The sequence below is a fragment of the Miniopterus natalensis genome, chromosome 7 (genome assembly GCF_054644295.1).
Source record: "Miniopterus natalensis isolate mMinNat1 chromosome 7, mMinNat1.hap1, whole genome shotgun sequence".
Classification (NCBI taxonomy): Eukaryota; Metazoa; Chordata; class Mammalia; order Chiroptera; family Miniopteridae; genus Miniopterus; species Miniopterus natalensis.
Window position 1 is genome coordinate 44,197,640 of NC_142087.1, and position 27,557 is coordinate 44,225,196.

A 27,557-nucleotide genomic window follows, 5' to 3' on the forward strand; every position below is an offset into this window, starting at 1 on the left:
GCTCCACAGTATGATCTTTCCACGAGGGCTAGTTTGACATTTCTCATCACATGGAGATTAGGTTCCCAGAGTGCAGAGTGAGAATCCCAAGAGAGCAAGATAGAAATAAAGGACATTTTTATGATCTGGCTTCAGAAGTTGCCTAGTGTCACAAAGACCTGCCTAGGTTCAAAGCAAGAGAAACATGGTCCTCACTACTCAGTGGGAGGAGTGTCAAGATCACTTTGTAGGAACAGCACATGTGATAGGAGATACTGTTGAGGCCATATTTGGAAAAAAAAAATCTGCCCATTTTACCCATAAGGTAAACCTTTTTAATACTTAGAAATGGTTAAAAATGAAACACACCAATAAGGAACTCCCAGTTGCTGCTAATATTTCAACTCATAAAATGTTTTTTGTATCTCTACTCTGTGTTAGGACTTAGACTGTGATAGAAAGATCAGTAGGATGTCATCTCTGTACTTAAGAATTTCATAGCAGAAGTCAGACCAAAATTAAAAAAAGATCAGTGACTTACTGTGATTCACTAATAGCAGATACAGATTGCTTTGGGAGTGCCTAGCACACTGCCTGGCACATAGAAGTTCTATTTTGTCTAGAAATTTGACTCTCAAAATGAAAAATAAACAAATGTTTAATCTCAGTAAATATCAAGCTGCAGTTCTATACCAGGAAGTATTCCAGGAACTGGAGACAATGAGCAAACAAAACACAATGAAAGTATCTACTTCATGGAACTTACATTCTAATAGGGAAGAAACAAGCAAATAAATATATGGTATGATAGGTGATGGTAAGTGCTGGAGAAAGATAAAATACAATATGGGCAGTAGAGCACCATGATGGGGAGAAGATGGTAATTACTTTATAGAGTGATCTCAGTAGGCTTCTGTCAGATTCGTTAGCCAACGGGATCTATTTCTGTTTTTTAGTAAATTCTGATGTTTTTTTAAAATGTGATTATATAATGGGAAATGTAGTTACTACTCTGAAGATGAATTTAGCACTTTGCATGTCAGATACAGAATTTGAATTCATTATACCTATCAACACTATCAAATGTTAATGGTCATGCAAGAAAATACTCTTTTTGCTGCCACTTTAGGAAAATAAGCAGGTAAGCAAAAATCTATAGAGATTTTAATGTCAGCTATTTATACACATTTTATTCAAACAGTATTTTTTATTATTCATTATGGTATTATTAAGAATACCATAATGGTATGGTTCATATTAACCATATAGTATGGTTCATTTTCTATTCCTCACAGTTTCTTTGGTAGGATGACTTTTGGTTTAGTATAAATTATACATGATCTGATTGGGAGAAAAAGATTTTTAATGTTTGTAATGAAAATAACAAACACTAGCATTCTCTTCACATGAGTAATGGACATTTAAAGCCATAACATAGAGGTTTTATAAATGTATAGTAACTACCTAGACTTGAGGGTTTATTCTTGCCTCGTGCACATCTGAATTACTTTGTGGCAATTACTACAAGTTTCACACTGGTCAATGTAGAAAGCAGAAAGCTTGCATGTTACCCTGAATCAGTGCTTTCTTACATAGATGGAGAAAGAAAACTGAATGATAGCTTGGAAGATATGTTTGATCGGACAACACATGAAGAATATGAGTCCTGTTTGGCACATAGCTACCCCCACGTAACAGAGGAAGAGGAGGAATTGTCCGCTACCACAAAGAAACCAAACAGTAAGGCTGTTTTCTTTCTAATTATGGCTTCTCAGTTACACTGAGTTCAGTAAATTAAGTCATCAGGCTAATTAACAGAGGCTGGATGATGTATGTTTATTACAGTTTCATGTTGTTTGTATAAATTTCTTTTTCACAGGTTTCTTTTTTTTCCCCTTCAGACTAATAGAAGAATTACAAAAATAGTTCAGAGGGTTCCCCTGTATCTTTCACTCAGCTTCCCCTTATGTTAACATCTTATATAACCATAAAATACTCATCAGGACTTAGAAATTAATATTGATTCAGTACTGTATAGGTTTTTCTATAACACGTGTAAAGTTTATAAAAAGTTTTGAGAAATTCTTTTTCAAGTAATAAATTAATGATTGTAATAGAGTGAAAAGAGAAATTTTACAGAAAATTCAGGCTCATGTCCTGCTTGAATGCTTTACCTTTCCAAACAAAATACTTAATATAACTATATTAAGTATATATACATATATATCAGTCTCTTTAAACTCTGTTTTATTAGAAGCAGTAGTATATAATGTAGGGTAGCAGCCAGCGGTAGAATACTCTAAGTGAAGCTCTTAAATAGATGGTCTGAATGGAAAATTAGTTAAAATTCTTGCTGCTTTTCTCATTTTCTCACTGTGAGCAAAACAATCAGAATTTTTAATCTTGTGCAAAGTTTTTTTTATGCTGGTTTAAATGAGCACACCTTCTGCTGTGATACAGTCTATCTTGTGTGTGTTTTTCCCCCTTTGTGCTTTCATCAGGTTTTTAAAATGACAATCCTGAGCTCAGAGTGAATGAGACCCTGAGTGAAGATACAGAGCAGCATGCTTTGCTTGCTCGGTCTATGGCAAAAACTTGGTCAGGCAAACTCTGTGTTAAAAATCTACAACTGTTCAGTTTACTTTTTTCCTTCAAGAAGGGCCTTTTACCAATTGGTTTCACTTTTTAGAAAAAGGATATTCTTTTATAAGATCTAATTAATTTCTTTTTCTTTCAAAGTTACATTTCACCCTGACCATCCCAGAATTCCTTCTCCACTAAGCTTTTGATACGGTGCTGCACTGTTCTTTTTGAACTTCGTCAACCTTTTTTTCCTAGAGTATCCCCAAGACACTGGTTTTTTCCCTTACACTCGTTTTTTCTCACGGTTTATTAACCACCTCTGAAATTATGACCCCAAATCTGCACCTCTAGTTTGACTTCACTTATGAATCCCAGACCTGCATTTCTTAGTATTGTTACTTTTGTGTCTCTTCAACAGCTTAAATCTAATGTACCTAAGCCAAGTTCCATTTATTTCCTACCAAGTGACTTTTAGACGTTTTTATTTTTCCCATCACCCAGAAATATAATTTAGAATTTGTTTATTTCATTTTCTTGACTCTCATATCAAAAAGTTCTCCCAAGTCTTCCCTCATAGGAAGAAGCAAGTTAGAGGGAGAGTATCAAAGGCTCAGTTCTGGGCATGTTAAACTAGACATTCATTAGAGGTATTTAGTAGGCAGTTGATGTTTATTGAGTTGGGACAAAAAAAATCCAGAATAAAGAAATGATTTAGGGTGCAGGAGGTCAAAAACTGTGAAACTGAATGAGATCATCAAAGTAAAAAAGAGAAGCATTTCCTAGTTCTGACCTCTGAGGTGTAGCAACTTTAAAAAGTCAGAGAAACAAGGAAGAACCAGCAAAGAAAACTGAGAAGGAGCTGCGGCCCATGCAGTACAAGGGAAAGAGAGTGTATGCTGCTCAGGGGCCAAATGAAGATAATGCTTCTGTATACTTACTTCCAGCCTCATCCTTTCTCTTTTGAACCCCAGATTTGAATCCAACTACCTGTTTGATATATGCACTTTGAACTTAATATATTCAAATTAGAAATCTTTAGTTTTTTTACCCAAATTTGATTCTCCCCTGCCTTTCTGCACCTCACTGAGCTTTATTACCTATCCTCGCAGTTACCAACAATAGAGATGTGAGTCATATTAGCCCTTTTCACCTCTCCTCCATGCCCAGGCTGCCACCCCAGTGGTCCTGTCTCTAAAATACACTTCATAACACGTCATCTCTGTAACAACCGCCCTAGTCTAAACCACTCCTGTCTCTACCTGTTCTATCATAGGCCTCCTAACTGGTCGTTTTATATCCGTTATTTTTCCTCTCTAGTTCAGTCTCTACAGAGATTCAAAAGTGAATTCAAAAGAGATTTATTTTAAATGTAAATTGGCTTGTATTATCTTCTTGCTTAAAAACCCTTCAATGAAAAGAAGATATTTGAATGACCAATAAGCACATGAAAAGGTGTTCAACATTATTAGACATCAGGGACAAAGATACCACGTCACACCTGCTGAAATGGTTAAAAAGACGGTAATATCTAGCTTCAGCGAGGGTGAAGGGCCCCTGGAGCCTCCGCTCATGTGTTGCTGGTGGGAGTATAAAATTGTGCTTTGGAAAACAGTTTAGCAGGTTTTTTAACAGTTTTATTGAGGTTGGTCAGTTTTTTCACATTTAAGTATGCACCTATCCTGTGACCCAGCAATCCCTCTCCTATGTATACACCCAAAGAAAATAACAACGTGTTCGCAGAAAGATATGTTCAAGAATGTTCATAGCACTGCTATTTAACATAGCTCAAAACTGGAATCAACAGGCAAACAAATAAATTGTGGTATACTCATGAGGAATACTACCTTTCAACAAAAAGGAAGGAACTACTAGACTTGACAACATCGATGAATCACCAAAACTTGTTGGATTAGAAAAATGCAAAACATAAAAAAGCATACCTACTATAGAATCCCATTAATATGAAGTTCTAAAACAGGCATGACTAAGCTATGATGATGAAAATCAAGTTAGTGGTCATGGGGGACGAAGAGTCTTGAAACAATGGACTAGGAAACTTTTAGGGGTGATGGAAATGTACTTTGCCTTGATTTGAGTAGGTGTTACACTAGAATATACATTTGTCAAAATTTATAATACACTTAAAATCAGTGTATTTTATATGTAAATTATACCTCCATAAAGTAGATTCTTTTAAAAAGTCTTCAGTGGCTTCCTATTACACTTTACAATTCAGACTGCTTTTGGCCTCCAAGACCCATTGTGATCTGGTACTTGCCCACCTCTCCATCTCAGAACCTTTCCCTAGAACATTCCCCACTCCTCCCTCTCCTCATGGCTCTTTTCTTGTTGTTCATCAGTTACCACCTTACATGTTCTTCCTCAGATAAGCCTGAGCTGTCTGCTTGCTTAGTGTCTGTTTCCCTCACTGCATGTACACTTCATGCCCAGAACTTGGCACGATGCTAAGTAAATTTTGATTATTTGAACAGATGATAGCAGTTGGCTGTTTCAGTCTAGACAACTTGGGATTCGGGTCCATGAGCTATAGTTCTTACTTTCTAGTCCTTACTCAATTTCCTGATAAAATTTTTTAATCTCTTTATTTCCTAGTTATAACCTACCTTAAGGACACATTATAAAAATCAACAGGACAAATAAGTGAAACACATTAAAAGGTGTCTTGTTTGGTATCCAGTGATAATCAGAGTTCTTTTAAAGCCTAAAATACTTTTATAAAAGACTGTATGTAGAGACTCCCCCCCCCCTTTCTTTAGTTTCTCTTCCTTGTAGAGACTTTTATGTATAGTTTTTAAATCTAAAATACTTTTATAGATAGGATTTTTATCTCTAGTAGTAATTTTGAAGTAAGATAATTAGCATTCTGCTCATTATGTAGATGAAAAAGAAAGGGAAAAATTAGTTATAAAAATTTTAAACAAATTGCCCAGAGGTCAAGAGTGTGAAACTCAAAATGGAAGTTTTGGTACACCCCCACACTCCACTAATTATTTCTCAGTAATTCTGCATTCAGTTTGTGGTGTGCTCCTTTTGCTTACAGCTCATGGTGACAAACAAGATAAAATCACACAGAAAGCATTTGTGGAGCCCTATTTTAAAGATGATGAAAGGTAAGTTGGTCTTGATAAATACCAGCAATGTGACTGTAACTGTAACAGAGCTTTCTTTGTCAGAACATTTCTGAACTGTTAAAATTGCTACTTCAGTTAAAATTCAGTGTGTTTCCTTTACTTTATGACCCTGACAAAACTGGAACTCAAGCTTTACAAAAATGACAAATTTTACAATTAAGGAAATTTTTACTATCACTACCCCCTCCCTTTTTTTTTTTTACAGTGGTGATAGTTATTTTTCTCTGCTTTATTGTAACAAATATTCTGTTTTATTGTGAAGTTTATTTGAACTTTGGGAATTTTTTAATTATATACTATAACTTTTATATAGTATAAGACTTTAGGTGGTAAGCCTTAGATTGTGCTTCAGAATTATTTTCTAAGGATTTTTAAACCTTCAAAGCAAGTTGATTTTGAACCATAATGCTACATTCTGCTAAATTCTGTAACTTTCAGTCATGTAGTAATTCATTCCAAATTGTTTTTGTGCTTCTTTCCCTTTAAGTTATGATATTGGCAAAGTAAGTCACTCAGTAAGCAGTTATTCCTTATACTTCTATTTTTGTAAAGAATTTTAGAAATTAGATAGACTAAGATAACTTTATATTGATTCCTAGTAAGACTCTAATAGATAAAAGCTGTCATTTTGTGGCTAAATGATTTCTTTTTCTTTATTTTCAAAGAAATAGTATCCTAGCATCTCAAATGTGACTAGGGAGTTTTTTGTTTGTACTAAGTTAATCGGTTCTAACTCATGGATTTATATATATATTTGATGTTTCAATCCATTGCGTTTATTATCCTTATTGATATTGAAATTGTCCCCTCTTTGCCCAGTGGAAGCCTCTTTGAATGGATGCCACCCTAGTCATCTTTCATAGCTTCCTTGCTTCTGGTGTGATAGATGTCCCCTGTACACTTCCTGCCATGGGCCTAGAATCTACCATTTCTCCCAGAGCCCTAGATGTTTTATATTTTTTAAGGAGAAATGGTATTTAGGCCACAGTCTAGCCACTAGTTTGCTCATTGCAGCTGTTTATCATTGTTTCTAGACTTTTTAGGTGAACAGAGTTAATAAAGTTTTTGTTTCATTTTGTTTTTTAAGATGAACTATACTTCTTTATACTGATAGCTCCAATTCAAGTTCAGACCTGTAGGATTTTTACATAACCTCCTGTGTCACATCTATACCTACTTTCCCACCTGAAAATTCCACTTCTTGGTGCCACCAACAACATTCCTTGTTTAACTGTATTCCATAATGCACACACAAAACAGTCTCAGAATAATACAGACTGTCACCAACTGACCCACTGGCCAGGGCAGTATTCCTTTTTAATTAGGCTGTTTCATACTTCACCTCCTAATCTAATTATTATTTTCAGCCAATCAGAGGCAAAAAATAGGAAGTAATAGTTATCTTTTTCAGAGAAAAATGTCCATAAAAATACCTCACATATAGTAGGCTTTTAATAAATATTTACTGAAGAATGAAGGAAGAAATATTTGAGTTTTTTTAACATAGTGAATGAATATTTTAAGTAATATGAATGAATGTTTTGGGATTATTTCTTCCCCTGAGCTCTCACCTTTGTTAATTTAAAACTTAAACCAAAGATTTTTGTAATAACAAATGGATTTTTAAATTTAATTTTTCTTTCCCCCAGAGAGACTGGCTTACAAAATTTTCCTCATATTGAGGTGGTTCGGAAAAAAGAAGAGAGAAGAAAATTGCTTGGACACACATGTAAGGAATGTGAAATTGTAAGTACTACTATAAATGCTGTTCAGTTGGGACTTTTTTTTTTTTTTTTTTTCAGTTGGGACTTTTTTACAGGATGGCTTTATAGATCATGAAAGCATGATTTAAAAATCATAGATACAAATTATATTTGTACGTAGAAACCTAGTTTAAGCCAAGAATACAGAGTAAATAAACAGAGAGTAGGGACCTGAGAGATAAATAGATAAAAATGAAAGCCCTTAATTTCTCTTGGATTTTTATTCGTGAATCTGGCATCTCAGCACAAGTTCTTATTACCACCTTAAGACATTTGTGACATTTTTCTTTTTTATATCGATTTGTATTTATTTTAATTTTTCCCCTTGAGTTATGTTACAGCAAAGGCTCTTATATGTATACTCTTTGGGGGAAATTTTAATATTTCAATAGGAAACTTTATAAAATTTATTACACCAGCACTCTCTGGAAATGAGATATGCTCATAATTTTTTTTTTTAAATAGTGGTTACAATAATAAGCTCTTATTTTTTCCCCCTGACATTTTCCTTTCTAAGCAAAATGTAATGAATAGACTCCATCATTCTAACACAATTATATTTTCCTTTTGTACATTGGCTGTCTTGGGTAGTACAGTTGTAATATGTAGATAGTACTAATGGTCCTATGACTAAATAGTTCGAGGCAGGTCCTCTGTTTTCTTGAAATATGCTGTTATTATTTCTTCAGTGTTATCCATTAGCTATCAGATGTCAGCTTCCAGCGATTTACTTTCTCTTTTAAATTCCCTTTTTAATAACTATGGGCTAGTAAATTTGATGACCAAGTGCATTAAAGTTATGTATGAGTAGATTGCAGTACAGGTGTAAACATTTGGTGAGAAATATGCTCTCATACACTAACAGTGGAAACTTAAATTGGCCTCACTATTTTGGAAAGCAGTTTGGCAATATAAGCTAAACTTCTTGAATCATGAGTTTTTATACACAAATTGAATATATCATGATTTCTTAACTGAGGAACATGGTCTACACCAAGTAAACCTCCAGTTTTTAGTTCTAATCATAACTACACAATCTGGAACTAATATTACCAATTAGAAAAACTCTTCTTTGCTAGAAACACTGTTAATTACTTTCCTTCTCTCAGGAATAATTTCCTTTGCTGTCTATTATCCTGTCTCTGAAAAACGTTGTTTCATGCATTTTATTCCATTTTTTTAGTTTAAGGTAGGAGAGTAAATCTACCCCCTCATGACCATGAGTGCCAGTCCCATGTGTTTAAATATTCTCTATAAGCTCACAATTCCTAAATTTATGCCATTGCCTATTCCACATGTGCAATATGTAATACACATGTGGGTGTGTAGTAGTCATCTCTAATTTCACATGTCCAGAAGCAAATATTCAATTTCTGCCCCCAACTGCTAAACCTCACCTCTGAGTCTACTACATGTCCATTCTTCTAGTTGTTTAAACAAAAACCTTGTAGTCTTTTCTATCTCAATAACTGATCTATCAGCAAATCCCCCTGATTGTGCCTTCAAAAGATACCCCATTTCCAGTCACTTCTTATCTCCACCAGTAACCCCCTGGACCAAGGCATTGTGTTTTATCTAAACTACTGAAATAGCTTCTAAGTGACTTCCTTGTGTTTGGCTTTTTATTAATAAACTTTTTTTGAATGGTTATAGGTTCACAGCAAAACTGAGTAGTACAGAGGGTTCCCATATGTCCCCGTCCCTAGTCTCCTTTTCTTTTCATTCTTCTCTCTCCACGGTTATTTTCAACACAGCAACAAGTGGACTTTTTTCTTAATGATCTTTTTAGAATAAAAGTTAAATCATGTCGTTCTTCTACCCGGAACCCTTAAAGTCTTCTCATCTCACTGATAAATAGAACCTAAAGTCCTTATCAAGGACAGCGAACTCTGGTACCCAATTTTCTCTGACTTCATCTCCTACCACTCTCCCACTTGCTCACTGTGTTACAGCCACACTAGCCTGCGTCATTTGTGAATATGTTGTAATTTGGTAGTAGCATTTCTCTAACATTGATTGATAACTATAATTCTCTAAGGGCATCTCATCCCCCTTCCCAGGCTAAGGTAACAAAGGCTTATATTCATGGCCCTGAGAACGGTGAAAAAGATACCCTCCCCAAAAAAGTTGTTCCAGAGATGCTCTAAAAGTCTTTAATTAAAGTTACAGAAAAGAAAAATGTATGAAAAACTTTTACTTCAAACTTAAATTTTAGTCCAGAGTCTGCCACTTTCAATACATGATATCTTTGGTAAATTATCACTTTGACTTTTAGTTTTTCAACTGTAAAGTAGAATTAGCTGGATTGTGTGATTCCACATCTGTGTTCTATTATACTTTGCACTACTGCTTTGTTTTCTTTAGATCTAGAGCTTGAAGACCTGTTCAGTTTGGACATACAAGTTTTATCCTTGTTTGCATAAAGTTCAGGTTCTTTATGATTGCAGTTGCAAAAAATTAGATGCCTTTGATCCTAATTGAAAAGTACAATTTAAGGGGAAGTCATGAAGCCTGTAGCATTCAAAGCTAAACTTTTATTTTTAAAAACTGTAGAGATAGGAAAATTATTTCAAAACACACACATCCAAATAACAAATGAGAAAGTGCTATTCAAAGTGCAGTTCTCTGCATTTCTGTTACTGGTCTGACAGGGGAAGAGTTTGCACCAGTCAGTAAATCAGCCGTGTCACTAAGCACATTGTAAAGTTCAGCTGGCATTTTTTCCATTCTAGACTTTACTGATAATGGAGGCAATATGTTGATTTGCATTGTAATACAAGCTCCTTTTCTCATTTGTGAAGCAAACATTTCACAGATCAGCAGTAATTACTATTAGTAAGTAATTAATACTGTCATCACAGAGTATTAAGTTTCCTTAGGATGCCTAATACTTTAATAAATAGCTTTCTTAGCTTCAGGCTTATAATCAGTAAGCATAACACTCCATTTATTATTCCTAAGTGGAAAACTTACCAGTTTTTATTTTTAGTATTATGCAGACATTCCAGCAGAAGAAAGAGAAAAGAAGTTGGCTTCCTGTTCAAGACACCGATTCCGCTACATTCCACCCAACACACCAGAGAATTTTTGGGAAGTTGGTTTTCCTTCCACTCAGACTTGTATGGAAAGAGGTGAGAGCATAGATTATAACATTTTCAAATTAATTTTTTCAATACATACATATACAGGCCTAACCTTTTCTCCATGGTCCTCTTTACCTTGGGTATTAGTTTTATGACATAAAAAACAAATTCCTAAAGATAAAAGGCTTACCTTCAACTCTTCAGCTACTTTCATTGGAATCAGATATTATTTATAATCACTTGGCGTGATTGTGTATGCATTATCCTGGCTTATCATTCAAATTTCAGAAAGCAATTGCTCCTTCATGCTTTCATCTAAACAACTTTTACTAAAATAGTTTTACGAAAGTTGCCAGCAAGGTTTATGTTTTTAAAGCAACTACTCTGAACTTTAGATTTTAAAACCTCACTTATCCAGAATCCTGGTTATTTTTAAACCATGTATGAGTAAAAAGGACCTTTATTTGCTCCAAAAATTGTTGACATGCAACTGGCTCGTTCATATTTAACATGACACTTATATTTAATATAATTTGAGAATGTAACTTTAATGCTCCAGATTTAGTGGTAAGGTAGTTTTTCTAAAAGATACAAAGTCTTTGAGAGCCATTACTGTATTTCCGCTTTCCCCCTTAACAAGTCAGATTAAGTCCTCTGTGACATGACGTCTCTGCCTGGTCAACATACAGAATTAGATGGTCTGGATGAGAACCTGTGTTCGCACCGCTGATATGGCCTAGGCATATGGTTGGAGGACAGTCCTCCCCTGCAAACTACATGGTTGTACACACTTTAGGAGAACAGAATAATCTGAAGAGTATAGGGCCACGTCATCTAATGAAACTGCTGCTACAAAAAGCCTTTTTAATTAGCACCTGGAATGTATCATAATAGTGTAGTAAAGAGTTGTGTTTAGCCATTGTCCCCATTGCAACCTGTGGGAGGCAGATTAGGAAAGTGCTTAAGAGCTCTGGTTCTGGAGTTAGATCTCAGGCAAGGTCCCAGCTCTTCTACTTCCTACCTTTAGGAACTTGAGTGATTTAACTTCCTTGGGTCTCCATTACCTCACCTGTGAAATAGGTATAGTGGAAGCTACTTCAAAGGACTGCGAGTGTTACCTGAGATAATGTATGTAACACATTTGACAAATGTTTGCTGCTACGATTGTTAGTATAAATGAGGAAACTGGTGCTAAATAGTGAAATCATTCGTCAGCATCACTCAGCTAATAATCAGAAGAATCATGTAAACCTAGAAGGCGTTAAATAAGACAAATGTTTACTGGATATGTGCTGAAAGAAATGTATGTTGCTAATACATCTTCTAAATTTGTAATGTTTTAAGGTTACATTAAGGAAGATCTCGATCCCTGTCCTCGCCCAAAAAGACGGCAGCCTTACAATGCAGTCTTCTCTCCGAAAGGCAAGGAGCAGAAGACATAGATGTTGAAGCAGAATCATGATAGAGAACAAGTGTTTTTTTTTCTTCTAGTTATTTATAGCTAATGTTGGTATTAAACACTGATTTTTTTTTTAATCTTCTGTAAACTGATTTATAAATCATTTTTCTATTGAAGATGTTTTCAAGCAACATTTACCCACCGTACAACTACTTAAAATATGGATGTTTATATTATTTTCTTGCTTTTGCACCTTTAGACAATAAGGTGCTTTCATTTTGCACTCTTGACTTAAGAGCTGTTTATTTACTTTGTTTGGTATTACCCAATTACAGTTTTGAAAACATGGTAGTTGTCTGTGATTTGTTGCCTTTCAGATCTTTTCTTTTTACTCCGTCTTTCCTGGGTATTTACATTCAGCAGTGACTTCATGGTAATCGTTATAAATTTCATTCTCTTAATCAGTTGCTCTTCTGTCGGTCATTTCAATATCTAACATTTAAGCCTTTAAAAGGCTAAATTTTAATAGTCCTTTTAACTGTCCAGCTTTTTTCTTTTGTTGACTGGAAATGTACTACTGTATAGTGTATTCCTTTCGAGGTGTCCGCAAATAGCAGCTTTTTTTCCTCTCATCTGAGGCTAATATTTTAGCTTCTCACATAGTTTCATTATACTTTTTTTCCCCAGTTCATTTTTCAAACTGAATTTGTTGAGTTCTCTCCCCATATGTTCAAATTTAGTTCTATTGTTTCTTTGGATTGACTAATATCATGACCTCCAATTTGGCAACAAAATAGATTTCTCTGTTTAGCAACTTTTACTCCTCTTGGACCTAGTGTCTGAGTCATTAAGATGACTGAACACATCTGTGTCACCTTTCCTAGTGGCATTTTGCTTATCAGTGTCTTTTTTGTGTATTTTAATCCATGTCTTGATCATATTACATAAGCAGGACTACATAGACACTGAAGGGAATGCCTCACTAAAACCTAAGTAATCTTGCAGGTATATTCTGTACTTCTCAGATCTTTGCTTAGTCTTGCCCTTCTCACTGACCAAGGTTCTCGTGTGAATAAATGACTTCAGTTTGTGTTCTCACAGGGAGGATGGGAAAAGAAATCCCTTAAATTGAGTATCTACTATATATATGTCAGATCCCCTGTACGTTGTTTGGCTCTGACTGTGATTCTGAACCTTTTACAATCTTATCATAACTTTTATTCAGCACTTCTCTTCCCTTCCCAAATTATTTATCCTGTTTGATTTTTGTTCTTGCTGGCAGTTACCTAATCTCCCCCAAATAGTAGAAACCGTTCATTGTTCACATACTCTATGCCAGGAGCTGTATTATGCTATTCACATAGGTTTTTCTATTTTAATCCTCAATCTTATGAATTTATATATCAGCTTAACATTAAGCTGCCAAAAGTGGATGCAAGAAGCAGATTAAACAACAAATGACTGGTTTTCTTTTTCTCATCATTAAAAAGCCCGGGTTGGCAGGTCAAAGCTGGCAATGCAGCTCTGTGATGCCCTCATGGACCCAGGTTTCTCCTAGCTTCTGCTCTTGTATGCTCTTGTGTGACCTTCATCCTTGTGACTGCAGAGTAGTTAGGCCACCTCTAGCATCATGTCCATGTTCTGGGCAGAAAGAAGGGAAAGGGGGGAAAAAAGCACATTATTTGTTTTGGTTCCTCTTTAAAAAATTTTCCTGAAGGCTCCACCCAATAACTTTCTCTGTTTCTCAATGGCCAGAATTGTCATGTCACTCAGCTTCCTGTAATAATTGAGAGATGAAATTAGTGCCTCAGGTTGCCTAATTCCAGAATCAGATCTTGTACCTACTGTGGCAGAGTGCTTCTAAAGGCCAGGAGACTGAGAGGTTCCTGGTTTGAGTAGGGCACCGCAGGATGTGCAGTTTGAGCTCCTATCAATTTGGCTATTTTAAAAGCAGCCTAAGCAGACCCAGCGAGAGATGGTCTATCTGATAGTAGCTTGACAACGACCGAACCCGTTATAACTAGCATTTCATTTCATCCTCAGTCACCTTGTAGAAGGTTGGGTAAATTGAGGTCTTTCTCCCTTTTAATCTGCTACTAACTAGCTCTACCTTTAAGTGAAGTCATGAAATAGATGCTTTTCAAAAACACTTGAATTAGAAGAATTCACTTAAGTGCAAAACTGCAAGGTCTGACAGATTGTGCCTTTCAAACTTTTCTTTAAAAAGATTATGTAGAAGGGCTTTCTCCATTTGTAAAGCATTGCATGTTAGACAATATTTTCATACAAATACAGTGGTACCTCGGGTTTTCTAATGTAATCCGTTCCGGAAGACCGTTCAAGTTCTGAAACATTTGAAAACTGAGGGATCAACAGCCGACAGCTAGGCCTCAGGATCTTGCCCTCAGCGGAAGCCGCGTGGCATGTTCAACATCCGAGGCGTGTTCGAAAACCGGAGCATTGACTTAAGGGTTTACGGCGTTCAGAAACCGAAATGTTCGTCAATGGTGACGTTTGAAAAACAAGTTACCACTGTATATGTCAATCAGTTTATATATAGATAAATATAGTGTCAGGTTGCCTGTGAGCTTTTCAAAGTTAAGGCCTCTGATTTAAACTTTGAAAGCATGTAGAACCTGTGTGTCGGCACTTAACATTTGAATGACACCTTCCTGCCTTTAAACAAGCAGGTATTTTGATTAAACCGTTTGAAACCTAAGATTGTCAAAGGCAGTGGTTTGAATGAGTTAACCGTGGGTGCCCAGATGTATGTAGAAGACAAAATATGTCACATCGAGAGAGCAAAGTGAAACAGAATATTCCCTAACACCTTTCATGAATTAAAAAGTTTTCCCAAAGCCCAACTGCAAAGGCTGCTGTTTGTAGGCTTAATGTATTAGCAACTCAGTTTAAACTGCATCTAGCGTATGTATGTAAAAGTGTGTAGAGGACATTCTTAGACCCTCTAAAAGAAGTAACTGAAGGACTGCAAGGATTCCTCCCCCAGGTGGTCTCTGATTCATAATCCAGTTACAAAAAAACAATAGTGCTACATAAACCAAATAATACATTTAGTTATCAAACATTTATCAAGCACTTTGTCAGGCACAGTACTGAATATAGTATCAGAATCAGGCAAAATTTGACAAATTTTCTTTCAAAGAAACAAGCTTTTAAAGCAACACACACCTCAGGATCTTACTCTGTTATCCCTGACATCTTAGGAAGCATGAATTTCATTTTGGCAAATGCCACATTAGAAATAAGCATTGGAAATATATCTCAAATTTTACCATCCAGCTATCTGTTTTCAACAATTCTAGCAGTTTAGAAGGCATCTCAGAATATTTCTCCTTGCAGAACTGATGCTGTTAGCATGGTTTCTTGGGAAACTTGAGTCCTGCAGCGTGCACTTATGCAAGCAGTTGTGTGCTATTAACCAGCAGAGGCCAGAAGAGAGCTATTTTTGCAGACTAGTCAGTGGAAACTAGGGGTTGAATGGAACTATCAAAAGAAAATTTCTAGGATAAATAAATATGAGATGGGAACCTTTGGTACAGTAATGAAAGCTTATTGGGCAAAAAGCAAGCTTTCAACATAGCTCTAGTTGGAATAAAACAAATGGTAGAGGCAATAATTCACAGTCCTAAGGAAAAAAACAAACATTGCATACATACCATATGCTAGGCATTTAGGGATCTAGAGAGAGATGTGAGATCTGTTATTACCCAGTGGGAGACCAGACAAATTATATATAGAGAGAGAGGGATGGATACCTAAGAGGTCAAAAAAGCTTAGACTGAGTAGTAAAGAAATGTTAAGGATAATTAGAACCTGAACTTGCCTTCGGATGGGTTAACCTAGGGAAGCAGAGAGGAAGAGATGGTGCAGTCTAAACTGGGAAACTAACCTGAATATGGAAATGTTAAAATACCAAGATTCAGAAGGAGCCGTAGAGATTAGGGAGCACATATAGGTATGTGTGAGTACGAGACAGTAAACTTGTCATAAAGGCTAAAGAATTGAGACTTGAGTCGTTAGGCCTTCAAACCTTACACAGAACCCCAATAAATAATGATGTTTTAAAGGCACAAGTTTATTTCAAGCATTCAAATTGATCACCTAATTAATCTAATCAGTAACAAGGGATAAATACAAAATTGTGAAATGAGTTATGGATGGCAGGTTACATTGGCCTCGGCCTCCATGATATCCCGTCCACAGCTGGGCATCTGTGGATGTAGAGGGCCTCCTGTATGCATTGTTCTGTGCCACTGTATATAAGGGACTTGAGCCATCTGCAGACTTTGGTATCCGCAGGGTGTCCCTAACCCCCACATTGTTCAAGGGTCAACAGTATATATGACGATTTAGGGGGGGCAGGCATAGGGTAGTCAAGCATAGAGTCAGGTATGCAAGAAAGAAATTTCTGGTAATCATCATAATATTCTAAGCACAAAGAACACCTGGGCCAGGCTGATGGCAGTAGGAATGAGAAAGAAGAAATTTAAGTAACCACTTAATAATTGTTACATACCAGAACTGTGGTGGCTGAAGATACACAGGAATATGACACAGTTTCTCCTCCATGAGCCTGTAACCAACTCAGTGGTAACAAAGAACATTAGAAGTAAGAGTCAATTGGACAAGGTCTCCTGCTGGTAATGGGGAGTGACCCTTGTTCTACATGCCATTTTTAACTGAAACTTTTAAAAATAAGGCTGAATCCATCGATAATCCTAAAGTGAACTTTTTTAACATACTGAAGAATTCAGCAATAATCATATAGTAGATACTTGCTCAGCAAAAGCAACATATTAAATCATAGGCAGGATTGTTTTATACGTCACAAAAACTGGCCTAGATATTCTTTCTAATGCATTTCCCTAATATGTGTTACTCTCCACTCAAGTTCAGGGGTGCTCATTATTCAGTTGGAGATTTGTTCATGAGATTTTTCAAAATGTGTCCTGTTTATTCATTTATTCTCTCAGATACGCGTTCATTCATACTTACTGTGCCCTTCCTGTGTTTATTACCATTTCTATCAAAAGCTGGCAGGACTAATAAACGACGGAACTCAGACCAACCTTAGACCATTGCTTTATTTTAATAAGGTATTTGGGAGAAAATGTAGACTCAAACTTGGAGGGATGATGTGGATTTCCAGGGATGCAGGCATTGATTGGCCTGACAACCTAAGTCAATTGTTCTTGGGAAAACAGAGATGCAGGCAAACTAGGGAAAGCCTCTCAGTTCAAATTAGGGAAGGATGTTCACGTTCCAGATAGGATCAGTTAGATTTTTTTTTTAATTGTCTCTTTAATTGCACTAGAGAGTTGCTGAAGCAACAATGGCTAGAGATACTGAGAGTGTAGAGAGAGGAGAAACCTCCGGGAGGTGAGCTGGATTCTGCTGACGGTGTTTTCCTGGGGCAGGAGGCTGAGAAATCCAGGCGTCACCAACCAGAGTCACTGCTAGGAGCAGAGAACCCAACAGGACCCCTGGTATCCTCAAAAGGCTGGAGTGACTGAGTTGGAGGACAAGCTTGGCGAGTTCTGCATATACCCACATGACAGCAGAAGAGTGACAGGCTTTTGGAATCGGATTAGACTTAGTTGGCAAAAGCAGGAGTCATGCTTCCTGTTTTCTAATGCTTGTTCCTGAAATAGTTGCTTGAGCAGCACTGAATCATCTTCGTCTCCAGAGCCTTTTACGCTCCCTACATTACCCTGTAATCAAACACCTTCCCCTCCAGTCTCCACACCCTCTCCCGGGGATCCGCAGCTGCTGGGAGTGTGGGGTCAGGTCAGTGACCAGGGCACCATGCCGGGGCCGACCTGAGCGTGGCACTTTTGAACACAGAGCAACACTCAGGGGAGGCAGGGATCTACTCCATCCCCGGTTTAACAGGAGTACCCAGAGAAGGTGAGGTCAGGAAGGGTACTCGGCCCAACATAGTGCCTTAGACATAGAAACTTTAATGTATGATTGTTGAATGAATAAATGATGATTGAGTATGAGAACCAGGAAAACATAATTGCCTAACTGTGTGGCCTTGAATCAAGTCTCTATAGTCTTTTAAACTGAGGGGACTGGACAATATGACCTTTGAGGTCTCACCTCGTTTCATCAGCTTCTCACGGTTAGATGATTAGCACCTTTAGGGAGGGAAGACTGGAGAGCAGTGAAAAGCATGGTCTTCAGAGCCAGGCAAACCAAGGTGGGAGTTCCAGCTTCGTCACTTAGAGTATGACGTGGCCCATGCACTCAGATTCTCTGAGCTTTCCCCACCTTCCAGGAACAAGGTTATGAGAATTGAAAGAGATGCCACAGGAGCTTATTCTAGTGCCTGGTACATAACTGTTTGGTCGTTGATGGCTGTCGTCACTATTGTCAGTATTGCAGAAACGGTGGTGATGAATCAGAAAGAAAGCTGCTTAGAGAAGTCATAATTAGAGCTGGGCCCTGGAAACAAGGTAAGATTTAGGTGTATAGAGGGAAAGGGTCATATGAACCAAGGCCTGGAGGTGGAAAAACAAGGTGGGTGTTGCAGGTTGTGCTGGGGGCTGCAAGGAGAAGACAAAGCTGGGTAGGAGACTCCAATAAGCAAGTCAGAGCCCAATGGGCATGTGGGTGCTCAAGCCACTCTGTCTAAGGAAAGTTACACAAAGGGGGCTCCGTGAGACCAGTCCCCTAAGCCCCTGGATCCTCCCCACTTCCTGAATGTTCAAACTCTGGAGGAGGGATGCAGAGCAGGTGCCACTTCTAAGCCACAGAGTTATTTCGAATGCTGTCCATTTTAAAGAGTGAATTTAATTCCATAGATTTTATTTTGCAGCTATTAATTGGCCACTACTTATTTGCTCATAAGAAAGTCAGCGGAGACTAGAGGTAGACGTAGAAGAGGGTTTCGAAGCCCAAATGAAAACCAAAAGACCAAATTAGTGCTTTTAGAAGAACACCCCACAAAGGGATTTTCCAAAAGCTGCACAACCTTGTTTCATAATTCAAAGCTTGAAAGAGAAGCCAGCGTGACTGTCGCAGACGCAGTGCACACAACACCGATAGCTCCACCGGTGGGTGTGCATTTCAGGTACAGGGTGTCTGCTCGGCAGCACTACCTGTCCCCCAAACTTACCTTCCTGGACGCCCCGCTTGTTCCAGACAAGCGGAGTAACCAGGTTAACCTGACACAGCTGCTGAATTATCCAAAGATGTCCTTGGCAGGCGCCTCCCTCTCTGTACATAGAAAACGGGTGAAAGCCTCCTTAGTCAGAAAAACAGTGCGATGGGGAGGCTTACCCCCCTAAATATTAAAGCAGGACTGACTTAAGTAATGTCCAAACATCAAGGGGGAAGAGTGTGGAAATGTTAGAAATACAGTCGTTCGTGAAATGGGCTGTGTAAGCTGAGACGTACGTCATGGCGCTGTTTGTTCTTAACAGTATAAACGTTGCATATTTTCATTCATTAGAAACGGAAATAAAACACTGTAGCCCTCATCCCACGAGGAGACACGCGCTGCTGGGTGGCTCTGACCCTGCTCCAATCATTTACGCATCCAGTTCCCCTGACTGTCTCAGCTGAGGATCATCCCCATTTGCCCGTGGCCCTAACCCGCAACGCTCCCCATCACAGAAGCGTTTCTTCCTGCGCAGGCAGGAGACTTCCAGCAGCAGTCTCCTGTTAAAACGTGAACATGCCTGCCTGCCGACCTGAGTAGCCCCACCTCTACTGGAAGTTTGCATGACATGGTCCGCACATCCAAGGGGGCCCCTTGACCTCATTGACTACTGCGATGGCCGCTCTCACCCGGCCGCGATTCATTTCTCAGGCAACCAGCTGCCGTTTTGGAAACGGAGGACAGGGTCTCGGGGAAGGGTTTCTGTAAAGCGAAATGTTGAAGAAAGGAGAGAAGAGTCCCAGGCACAAAGCACTCCCCAAGGAGTGGAGAGGGCGGGCATTGCCCGGGAAAAGTGGCAGGGGGGCCTGCGGGGCACCGCCGAGCCTGTGCCTTGGGGTTCCTAGAACTGCAGCACCTGTAGTGAGCAGGACAATGACGGTGGCAGACTTGCTCTTCTGTGTCTGTTGAAAGCTACGCCGCACCCCCGGGGCCCCTCCCGAGGGGCCTCAGGCAGCAGGAAGCCCGGGCACGGGATGCTGGCAAGGAGACAGCGACGAGAAGGCTCCTAGGAAGAGGCAGGAGGGTGCCCGAGTGCCTCCTGTAGGCTCCTGCTTGTGGTATTTCACCTGGGCAGAAACTGTGCCCATCGGTGGGGAGCTTTGCTAATACGCCCCAGCTGTCCGTGCTGCGCCAGCCCTGGCAGGTGTGCTGGCAAAAAAAACCTGAGTAGCTCCACCCCTACTGGAAGTTTGCATGACACGGTCCACACATCCAAGGGGGCCCCTTGACGTCATTTTCACAATACTAAGGGGTCATTTGCCTTTTCCTCTGTGCTGACATTTTTGCGGACAGCATAAAGCAACCCTAGATAAAACTGGTGAAAATTTTATATTCTTTACTGCCATGCACTGGCAAGGGGGAAATAGCCATTTCCACTTCAGAGTGTCTTTGCTAAAGCAGTAGAAAACTTTTAATTTCAATACCATTTTGATATTCTGCGTAGGGACGCTTGTCTTGAGGGCAAGCGCTTGTACAGTGAGTTACCAGCTGAGCTAGCCACCCTCAGCGTGGAATAGCACTTCCAAAGAAGGACCGACGAAATAATATGGTTATTCAGACTCGGTCCTCTGGCAGACATTTTCTAGGAAATGAATGAAGTAGGCCTGTCACTTCAAGGAAAACAGCTGTTCATATTTATTGCCAATGATAAAATTTTAGCTTTTCAGTAAAAATGAGAATTTTGGATAACTTGTATCTGCTACTTAAAGACTTTTCAGCCTGGGGGCCTGGCTCAGTGGTTGGACGTCGACCTAGGATCCAGGAGATCGAAGTTTGATTCCCGGTCAGGGCACATGCCTGGGTTTTGGGCTTCATCCCCAGTAGGGGGCGTGCAGGAGGAAGCTGATCAATGACTCTCATCATTGATGTTTCTCTCTCTCCCTCTCCCTTCCTCTTTCAGAAATCAAGAAAGACATATTTAAAAAAAAAAAAAAAAAAGACTTTTCAGATGAGACTGGTGATGATATTAATGAGTGTCACTTGCTTATCATATACTGAAATGTGTCAACATCTAGGAGATTCACATACTTCAGATGAATCAATATTTTTCAAATGATCAATGATTTGTTACAAATCATGCGTAGGTAAAAGATCCAAACTGAATAAAGACCTATGAGTTTTAATGCAATGGGACAAAAAAAATTCATCAATATCGTTTCAGATTCTACACTGCAACTGACCTTTAAAAAAGTACAACTTACTCAGCAAAATCGCTTACCATGACTCAGCAAAATCCCTTATCATGACAGTGAAATTGCTTATCATGACTGCAGAAAATCTGTTACCGTGACTCAGCAAAACCGCTCACCAGGACACAATGACCAGGGCAAATTCAGTACACTTTTATCACGTGTTCCGGTATCCACCACAGTCACCTTACAACCAATAATCTGTTTTCCAATTCTAAAATTTATAATTTCACAAGTGGCAAGTTAATGGAATCAGAGAGTATATAAGCTTTTGGGTTTGGCTTTTTTCACTCAGCATAATTCATTTAAATTGTTGCATGTACCAATTGTTGTTGCCGACTGGTGTTCCGTGGTACGGATGTACCACAGTTTAACCTGCTGAAGGACATCTGGGCTATTTCCACTTTGAAGCTATTAAATAAAATTGCTGTGAACATTTATGTACTGGTTTTTACGTGAACGTGAATTTTCATTCCTCTTGGAAAATGCCCAAGAGTGTCATTACGGAATCATATGGTAAGTCTGTTTAGTTTTATAAGAAACTGCCAAACTGTTCTCCAGAGTAACTATACCACTTTACATTCTCAATAGCAACGTATGAGTTTCTCCACATCCTTGTCAGCATTCGGTATTGTCATTATTTCTTATTTTAGCCACTCTGGCAGGTATGCAGTGATAGCTCATTGTGATTTTAATTTGTATTTCCCTGACAGCTAATGATGCTGAACACCTTCTCATGTGTTTATTTGCCGTCTGTAATATCCTCTCCAGTGAAACATTTCTTCACATCTTTCGCCCACTTTCTAATTTTATTGTTGGGTTTTTTTAACTGCTTTACATTGAAGTGGAAATATCCTCACTTTTGTCAGTCAATAGAAATCTTGTCTGTATTCTTGCTAAATTTATTCCAAATGGAAGTCAGCGTTACCCCATAGCAATTTCAGAGGCGCTAAGAATTGTTTATGGCCACCTGGTGAGTACCAGGTTTTAGAAAAGGTCAGAAAAAGATGAGGCAAGTTGAGTCCCTAGGTCCTTAAGATTTCCCCTCCTCCTGGTGCTAGTGCTTCACGCACCCCGCACCCCAGCTCTGCAGCTCCATACCCACTTCACTGAGCGAAGGGTGCCAAGCCCAGTCGGAAATGACATGGGCTCAGTGGCTTGTTTCAGCCCAGAGCATCAGCCTCTGTTCCCCAGGGATGGTCTTGAGGGTCCCCCGGGCACAACTGAGGGTTACTCAGCACTGATCACTGGTTTACTCTGTAGAAACTGGACCCAGAACACACTCAGCTCCCAGAGAGTCACAGGACCGGGGGTGTGGGCAAGAGGTAAGGAGTAGACTGCGAACCCCTCTCCGTGGGAGCCTCGGAGGGTAGAAATTAAAGGGCAGGCAGTGAGGGGTGGCTGCTGTGTTAGCGCTACTCGGCCTCGGTCAGCAATCCCAACATTTCAGTTCTCCGGCCCTACCTACCCTATCAAGGCTCTTAACGTATCAGCACAGGCCAGCACTCCACAATTTGGGAAGCTTTTGTTAAAGCCTGACAAAAGATTTAAAACATATCTGAAAGTGCTCTTCCTTCCAAGCTTTGATTCCACTGTCTGCACGTCCTTTGATGTCACATAAACACACCCATCACACTGACCTTGCCCCGAGGAATGCAGCTCTACCATTTGCTCAGAACTGAAGACGTCTGTTTTCTCCTTCAGAAAAAAGAAAAATGTTCCCATTTCATTTTTTTTTTTTCCAGTTCTTTTTAGGAGATAAGCTGACACTGAAACACGCTGATCGGTCATGTTATTTTTAAATGAATTTTTAATAGCAAATAATTTGTTCCATCTGGGAAAAGGCTGATAGCATTTTCAGCAACCAGGCACAAATCAGGAAGGATTGTTCCCAGTATTAAACAAGAACAGTTTATTTAGGTCCACGTCACACTGGTCGCAGGGTCAGTGGCGTTTCCTGACCCTGAAGAGGGGCTAAGCCCTTGGCTGCTCCTCTCATCCCTCGAGGCCACTTGCCTCTCACAATATCACAGACCTTTTGCTCACCACACCCCTCCCCCGTGGGTCCTGTCAACCAGTTTCGGAGAGGGGACTATTGTGGTTCACACTCTGGTAGCAGTTCACACTGAACTTAGCCCCACCCATCTGCAAAGGCGTCAGGTGGTTCACCCATCAGCAGCTGAACTTGGCTTCTCTGGGGGCTCTTCCCATAGCACAGCCTCACGTGAGAGGAGGGAGCAGAAACAGCCACCAAGCATTTAGGGAGAACAAGAAGGAGATGGTCCTGGGGCCCCATTCTGATCCATCCAGCTCTTTTAAAATATATATATATTTTTATTGATTTCAGAGAGAGGAAGGGAGAGGGAGAGAGAGATAGAAACATCAATGATGAGAGAGTCATTGATCGGCTGCCTCCTGCACGCCTCCTGCTGGGGACCAGGCATGTGCCCCGACCGGGAATCAGACCTCGGTCTCCTGGATCCTCGGTGGACGCTCAGCCGCTGAGCCACGCCCGGCCGGGCTCATCCAGCTCGTCTCTGTCCTCCCAGAGCACCAGAATTAAAGGCATTTATAGAAAGGAAGGAAAGAACAGTTGTTTGTACAGCCCTGTTCAAAAGCAGCATTATTCACAGCAGCCAAAGGTGGGAGCAACCCAGTGTCCGTGATGGATAAATGCAGACAAACTGTGGTATATGGAGGGTGTCCAAACAAAAGGTATACACACTTTCAATGATTATAAAGTCAGTGTTTATCATCTTCAGTTCTTCATTTCTGAGCACAGGATAGAGCCACATTTTCAAACTTCCAGTAGCATTTGAGGATGAATTTCCTTTGTTCAAAGCTTAGTCTGACTGAAAAGAAACATCAATTGAGCTATTGGCTGTTAAAGTTTGTTTTTGGGACACACTGTACATATAATGGAATATTACTCAGCCTTAAAAAGGAAGGAAATTTTGACACATGCTATTATATGAATTTATTATCATAAATTTTACTTACATAAAGGATGTGAGTCACACAATTTATAAATAATAATAAAATAGCCAACACTTTACTTTAAATCCCACATAGGCAATTGATTTTCACGGAATGATTTCACTGACTTGTGCAAACTCCTATTTCCAAAGCCAACAAGGGTTGCAGTTGATGAACAAGTATAGTCTTGACATGAATGTTGGTTGATATTTTCATTTATTTTAGTGAGTAGGACAAAAGTGAAACAACAAAAACACATGTTGGAATGGCCCTTAGTCATCAATGATGTAAGCGATTTTTTGATGAATTGGATAATAGAGTGTTTCCTCAATTTCTTGTGTTATTCACAATATAACAGCTGTTTTAAATTGTTGATGCTATGACAGATGTCCCTCATTTCCTCCCCCCTTACCCTCCTCCACCCAGCTCCCGCTCCCTCCCTCCGGCCATCGCCACACTGTCATCTGTGTCCATGGGCTACGCATATATGTTCTTTGGCTAATCTCTGTAAGAGCTACAGCCACAACACACTTTTAAGTTTAATCTACATTATTATTTTCTCCACCATGTTGTTACATCTAGACAATCAATAAAACAATATTCTAAGCCTTGACTTGTAGCATTTGCTGATTTCTATGGGCTTGTAGTATTTATTATGTTTTTAGTATGATGTACTTAATTATAAGTTTATATTATTTAATTTTTTAAGAACTGTTTAACAACTAGCTCACAAAATTACTAAAAATTTAACGACTGGCTCTCCCAGACCAGATTTGACAAACCACGAAACACCTTGTTTCTCCATGGGAATTATGGAGCCACGGAACAGCCCCCTACCTCTAATGCAACCCCAGGAAGCACAGAAATTGGAGATCCACATTGGCCTTCTGACATCTCTGTAGATATTTTCTCCTTTCTCTATTTTCTTTGTCCTCCCATGGATCTTGTTCTTTTCTGTGCAGCATTCTCTGCACAGTATTTCTCACCAGTTCGTTTTCGTCTCTGTGTTCCCCCTGTGGCTCTCCCAGGCCCTGCTGTCACTGGTGTGTTTTCCCCTTCCTGTCACTGCAGTCTTGGCCCTCCTTCCACCTGTTCCCCTTCCCCCTTTTCCATCGACCAGCACACAGCTTCTCAGTTGCCATTTTCCATGGTTTTTACCAACCTTCCCTCTCCTTTTTCAAGCCTTGCAGGGGCTTATGTTTAAAAGGGCCCACAGGGACCCATGTTTACCCGAGAATTATGAGGAAATCTACAGCAGGCTCAGCCTTCGGGGGCATTTCCTCCCTAGTTTTCCGATGCTCAGTGCAGCATTTTCACGAACTCAACAATCAGGAGAGGGGGAACCTCAACAGGTGTATATATAGGAAGTGGGATCCTTGAGGTGGCTGCCCATTAAATGGGATTTCATTAGTGAGAAAAGCATAGCACACTGGTGGAAAAAGTTAATAAACCCTATAATAAAACGAGGCAATAAAAATGGTACAAATTCCTAGAGGACCTATTAAGAAAATATCTTTTAAAAAACCTTAATGACATCTGGTCATCAAATATTACATAATTCATAGATCCTTTTAAAGAGAAAAAAAATGTGTTAGACCCATTTTAAAGGGAAAATAATTCTCATGGACCTTCAATAGTGCCTTAAATAATTTTTATTATGTTACTTAAATAGTACACATGTAAGGCATAAAGCCATATGCTTATAAAACCCTCACACAACTGTAAAAACATGTACAAAAATACAAATGAAACCACAAAAATCAGTAAGATTTTAATGAACAACATTAATTTATTGTGACAAATGATGTACTTGGAAGTAAGTTGCCACTGTTGGGTTTTAATATTGGGCTTGTTGAAAAAAATATTTACGTAATCAGAGAATAAGTCTTGACCGCACTTGCTGGTGGCAGGAGGCATCCCTCTCCTTCCCAGTCCCCAGCTCTCCCCATAAACATGAGGCGGTGGAAAGCACCAGCTACCACAGAAGGAAGGACTTCTCCCCTCTCACACTCTCCCAATAAACCACTATTAATAAGCAAACAAAAGAAGAAAGAGCACCAGATAGCTCATACATGTATTTGGTATTTAATTTTACAGTCTTAAGAGTGGGCCAGGGGAAAATTTTTACCTTTTTTTTTTTTTCTTTCTTTTCCTGTAACTGATTTTATCACTTGGTTCCCATTTCTGCCCAGCAAGGGGAGAGCCGTCTTACCAGCCCAGACCCTCCTATGGAAATTAGTCGGTTCCTGCTTCTCTCACACTGCCCCTGGACAGTGAGTTCAGCTGCTCGGTCACAGCGCTAAGAGCTGGGGTGCAGGTGCTCTGGTCCTTTGACTCCTGGACTTTAGAAGCCTGGGACCCCCAAACTGAAAAATGAAAGATAAGAGAATCTTAAATATCAGGACTATCTTTTGATCACTTGCAAATTGTCTCTTTTCCCCTCCCCTGCCTCTCCCTCTGACAGACAGTGACTTCCTCTTGAAGCAATGAGGAATAATTAAAAGTGACAAGGGCCAAAGACATCAGATTCCCAGTAACCTAACCGCTGATTGCTTTTGGAGCCCAGGGAAAGGTGGCCTCAAGCCCGGGGACTTCTCTGTGTACTCGCTGTGTGACTCTGCGAAAGCTGCTCAGCATCTCTTACTGCAGTCCCCGCATCTGTAAGTGGAAATGATACTTACGCTATAAGGTCAATGTAAGGAGTCAGTGAAGTTTTATGTAAAAGAGCAATTTGCAAACTAGAGCTCTGTACAGATGTTTGCTATTGTTACTCAACATTGATTTCCTCAAAAGTAGAGACACGTGTTAATCTTTGAAACCACAGCATCCAGCACAGAGCCCAGCCCAGATGTGCCCTTCCTGAATGTTATCAGATGGAATTATTGAAAGAGCCACTGTGTCAGGCACAAATCATACTAGTTGTTTTAACAGAGCATCTAAAACTGGAATTGGTGCAACAGATTTTGGAGAGTAAGGAAAGGCAAGGTGAGAACATGGGGTAACACAGAGAGGACAGTCACTGCAGGAAGCAGCTACCACCCCGGAATGGAGCAGGGGCCGGGCTGGGGATGGTATCTCTGAGGGGGTGCCAGGGTGGGAAACCTGGAAACTGAAACTTCTGGATTCTGGAGTTAACTGTGACATCGGATTCCCATTAACCTAACCGCTGATTGCTTTTGGAGCCCAGGGAACTGTCAGCTGTGGTGACTGTCAGGGGAAGGGCAAGCAGCGCAGGAAAGGGCTAGTG

General features: G+C 39.5%; 1 protein-coding gene across 3 annotated transcripts in view; it reads left to right on the forward strand.

Moving 5' to 3' along the window:
* Positions 1-12,308, forward strand: part of RBBP8 (RB binding protein 8, endonuclease) — a 62,281-nt gene extending 49,973 nt beyond the window's left edge. For all 3 annotated transcript variants that reach the window (XM_016211515.2, XM_087818996.1, XM_087818995.1), the window contains 5 exons: positions 1,576-1,719; positions 5,624-5,693; positions 7,364-7,460; positions 10,467-10,608; positions 11,905-12,308. In XM_016211515.2, coding sequence (XP_016067001.2) covers positions 1,576-1,719; positions 5,624-5,693; positions 7,364-7,460; positions 10,467-10,608; positions 11,905-12,002 — 551 coding nt within the window. In that variant the 3' untranslated portion in view covers positions 12,003-12,308. The remainder of the gene's footprint in view (positions 1-1,575; positions 1,720-5,623; positions 5,694-7,363; positions 7,461-10,466; positions 10,609-11,904) is intronic.
* The last annotated feature ends 15,249 nt before the right edge of the window (positions 12,309-27,557 follow it).